The sequence below is a fragment of the Mya arenaria genome, chromosome 12, assembly GCF_026914265.1.
Source record: "Mya arenaria isolate MELC-2E11 chromosome 12, ASM2691426v1".
NCBI classification, from domain to species: Eukaryota; Metazoa; Mollusca; class Bivalvia; order Myida; family Myidae; genus Mya; species Mya arenaria.
In genome coordinates this window covers 49541664-49546465 of record NC_069133.1, presented here as the reverse complement: position 1 = coordinate 49546465, position 4802 = coordinate 49541664, and the positions used below count along the sequence as shown (strand labels likewise).

Sequence of the window (4802 nt, the reverse complement as noted above, 5' to 3'; positions counted from 1 at the left end):
AGGCTTCGCGAAAAGTTCAAGAGGCCATTGATTCTCTAATGGAGGAGAACAAGGAAATACAAGAGGAGCTTGTGAATTTGACTCCGAAGAAGGAGACCTCTTACGACTCTCTGGATGCTTTACGTCGTGAACGCTCGGTTCTACAACAGCAGATAGAAGAGCGGCGTACCGACGTCACAAGAGTGGTATATGGCCGTATTGCACTGGAGCGGAATATAGGTTAAAGTATTTTGTGATATGTATTGCATGTGGATTGATGATGGGTATAAAATAAAGAATAACTTGCAGACTTATTAGCACACGAATACCACTTTAAGAATCGTTATTATACCAACGCCACCTTCAGAATCGACTATATCTTGCAATAATACAAAAAAGGGACAAGCCCAGTAGTCGAACATTAATGATTAGTCACTGTTTAGTGGCACAAGAAAGAGTCCCAATCGACAATGAACTACAGATACAAACATAACAACATCACATACACAAATACAAACACCACAACTATAATACCCTCATCAAAATTGCTTTCCTTGAAAATGCTTCGAGTAATGTGTGTGTGTCATATCGATATGATAGCCACTTAAAACTTGGCATTATGTCGAATTTGAGCGTTTTCTATAAAAGCTCCGAACTCGGTTTCACCTATCGGCGGTATGGTAATTACTGGCAAGGTTTTAAATAAACTAGTCTACCATTTCGCAGCATTGTTCGTGCATGTTATAGGAATTTGATTTAAGAAATCCAAATTGGGTTTCATTTTTTTAACCAGTTAGTATTTTACCAGAATTGATTAGTTTCCAATAGCTGCTAAAGTTTATTTATAGTGATACTATAATATATGTGTAGGAATAAAACAATTGCGAACAAATGAATAAACGTATTAATTTGTTTTTGTAGCACAATGAGTTTTGTTTGCAATTGTATAAAAAGTATTCACATAAGAAATATATATAAAATAGTGCTATTTGCAGAGAATTGCACGTTTTAAAAACGTACAAGAAATAATATCAAGTGTAAACAATATATGCTAAGACAATGTATGCATGCATGTTAATCTAAATTTCTATACATTTTCTGAATCTAACAATCTTATTTAATGAAAAAAAAAAGAATGTCAGCGTGAAACTTTGATTACATCCACAAGCTGGGGGAAAGTCTAGACAGTTTTCAACAGCATTGAAATTTATTATCTGCTGTCATAAATATAACCTTAATCAGCGTAAGTCATTGTCACTCGTGGCCAATAATGTGACAACCACTGTACACAATTATTACAAAACAGTGTTCCTTTCCACTTTTTATTTAGTAAGAGCAGGTACAAATGCGTCTGATTCTCCATCCCTTTCTTCTTCATTCTGTTCATCTACTCTTTCACACGACGGTCCAATCGCCTTCGAGCTGTGTCCAGGTGTTCCATCAAACACTCCGAGTTCGTTACCACCCGTGATTTTTTTCTCTCTATTCATCGCCATGAACAAACTTTTGTAGCCTCCCTTCATGATCTTTGAACGTACGGCGTAAATAAACGGATGAGCCAAGCAATTGGTGATCAAGAGTACGTGTAGATATTTGCTGGCGACCAAGAGGCTGTTGAAGAGAGTATACACAACGTCCTTGTTGAAATTAACGAGTCCGATCATGATCATTTGGAAGACGATGTAAGGAACCAGACAAAGAATGAAACACACAATAATGATTATCGTTGTCATTATTGCTGTGTATTTATGGAGAGAGTAGTTGGCGCCGGGTGTCATTTGTGTTTCCTTCTTAAGCGCTCTAAATTTGCAACACAGTTGAATGTAAATAAAAGTAACTGCAATCACAAAAATGGCTGTGATAATGCAAACCAAAATCTCAGCATTATAACGATCATACATAACTAATTCACAAAAGTGGAAAACCTCGGTACGTGACTTGTCGTTCTGCAAAAGGCCAAGAACAATATTCGAGAAGCCGCCGATGGCGGAGACTACCCAAATGATGCAAATCAAGACGATGCCAAGCGGTTTGGTCATGATTTTCGGGTATCTTAGCGGAACTATCACGGCAATGTAGTGGTCCAAGGCCATTGCAAGAAGATTGAGCAACGATGTCAGAAATCCCATAATTTTCAGAGAATTAACTGTTGCAAACGCGCATGCGTTTGTTGCTCGGTTCTCGGGACTGCTCATCCCTACCACATGTTTGCTGTTGGCAATTTTGTTGACGACCATTGCAAGAATTGCGATGACAATTAAAACATTCGACGCACAAAGACTTACTATCAGTTTTAGATGGAGCGTTTGGTAGTATTTTACTCTGCACGTTGAAACTATAGCAACACAATTGGTTATCGTTGCTAGCGAACACAACACTATGATTACAATATAGATCGGCTTCACTAAAGCCTTTTCTGCTAGTGGGCTGTATGGCTTTGTAAAAGGCCACATGATTTCTGTTAGAAAGTCAAGAGTCATATTGCTATACTGATCGTACGACACATTCGCGCCTATAGAGGCAATAAATTGTTCAACAGGCATCTTGGCTGTACTTCTTTTTCTTTAGTCTTTTTGCTCAACCGAGTATCACTGAATCGTTATATTAATATTCCTTACATAATAGTCCACACTTTGTTTATTTATAAGTTCCCAAATCTATCTCACATAATGTTTCCTTGTAAAAAATGAATTTAATTCCAAGCCTTAATTTCAGTCACCGCAGTTACTCCAAAGTTTTTTTTAATGCACCGGCGATCTATCTTAATTTGATAACAGGTAAAACGTTCATACAATCACGCTCTAGTTGACGTTTAGACACTATATATCCTCTCTATGTTTTCAACCGAATGACCATCAGACAGTATAACCTTAACTAGTATATCTGGTTACCTAACTGCACACAGTTTTTCTCTTGACAACAAACTATTATATACTGTCAAACGTGGAGAATACGTTTACTGTTGCTGAAAATTATTGTGAAAATGAAGATGATTGAGTCCGCGAGTAGGAAGATAATGCAGCAGAGGTATCTGGCTTATTGTGGCATACCACATACATGATTTAACGCCGTGTTTACTTGAAACGATTATTTTCCGCTATTTCGATATTGCACAATAGAAAACTTCAATTTCCTTAAAGTAATAAACCTCGCCCACGGTATGGCTGTGAAGTTTTGATATTATATAATAAAAGTGCAATTAACTTCAAGGTTGTGTCAGATAATGAATAAAGCATTAACAAAAAATAGATCACAAAATCGCTGCACCTGTGCCGTATTCATAAAGCATCTATTAATAGGGAACAATTCCAACTTCTTGAAAGGTGTTTTTCTTTTAACGTTGAATAACGGTAAAAAATTGGAAAAAAATGACGAAAACTGTGTGTATTTAAAATATTCTTTTTTTATATTATTTTGGACTATTGAATATTTTCCCTGAACATTTCTATGAATCTGAAGGTGTAATTAAAGCACTGATTGGCTGAACGGCTTGAGCGATGATTCCTTCTATTGGATATTCAAAACAATTCATATGAATGTTAGCATGGAACTTGATCGCTCACTCATTCACTCACTCACTCACTCACCCACCCACTCACTCACTCACTCACTCACTCACTCACTCACTCACTCACTCACTCACTCACGTTTGGAAATTCTGATGTTTATATTAATGGCTAATGATATAGGATATATGACATCTAACATACAACTCTACGTGGTATACTTCGTCCATTTAGCTGAATTCACTGCTACCGTCAGCAGTGCAGAAGGGAGAAAACCGCAATGAATTAATTCTATTAATTCTGTATGATATTTCCGAGGTCCCTTCCCTGTAATCTCTTTTATTACAAAAAGTGGAATGCCATATAGTTCCATAAGGTCATAACCAGTTCTGCAAGACGTTTTCAGTTACTAGTTTTCCTTTAAGATCCATGTTTTATATGAGTGATATCTGTTAATATACACACATTATTTCTTAATCTTTAATACTGTTGAATAAACATGCACGTATTTCATTTCTAGATCAAACAGGCATGTTTCAGGTATGTTTTACAAACGGATTTTCAAAGAAATCTGGATTTTTCGAGTATAATTTTCAACTGCACATGGACTCAGATGATTGTGTGGGTCTTATTACAAATATTTCTTTAAAACGGCCCAACCATTAAAATTGAGCGATTTAAGGTGTTGGAGCATTGAAAAGTCGCTGCATTAATTCCGTCAAATGACTATTTCAAGTAATATTTATATTACATTATCTCGCCAAATTATTAAAAAAAAAACGTACGAGAAGCTTGTGAGTTATGTATAATTTTAATCACAAGGGTTTAGTGTATTTACTGTTTTGTGTCATATTGTAACGCTTACCATGAGAGTTTGTATCGTGCGAATATTGAAAGCTGTATATGTAATGAGGTACAAAGATGGGAATCGTGAAACCTGACAAGCTGTATACAGACAAAGAAAATGCATCTTCAATTTCATGTTCTTACATCTATGGTTCATTTCAGTATCGTATTGTGCACTTTGCGGCGTGGAACTAGGTGGCTGGTGATTGTCAGACATGTGCCGTCTGCCAATTTTCTTTAAATACATATAGATGGTGCCATCCATATGACCCTAATTACCAAACCGTATCAGACCACGCTTTACTTTAAAGACAAGTTCTGCTAAACAAAATAAAAAGAGACTATTTGTACGAAATATATATTCCGAAATGCATGGAAAATTAAAACTTTTCTTGGAGATGAAGTGTTCAATGTTATTGGTTATATTGGATTGGGGTCAAAATATGCATTTAAAAAATCCGTTAAATTCAC

At 36.1% G+C, this 4802-nt stretch overlaps 1 protein-coding gene across 1 annotated transcript; it reads right to left on the bottom strand.

The window, feature by feature from the left end:
* Positions 1-327: 327 nt before the first annotated feature.
* Positions 328-3000, bottom strand: LOC128211822 (melanocortin receptor 3-like). Its single transcript, XM_052916898.1, has one exon. It carries the CDS (start codon positions 2520-2522, stop codon positions 1302-1304), a length of 1221 nt encoding a protein of 406 aa, XP_052772858.1. The 5' UTR covers positions 2523-3000; the 3' UTR covers positions 328-1301.
* Between the last annotated feature and the right edge of the window lie 1802 nt (positions 3001-4802).

Excerpts from the sequence above, each read along its gene's own strand:
- LOC128211822 (XM_052916898.1), bottom strand. The coding sequence starts at position 2,522 with ATGCCTGTTGAACAATTTATTGCCTCTATAGGCGCGAATGTGTCGTAC.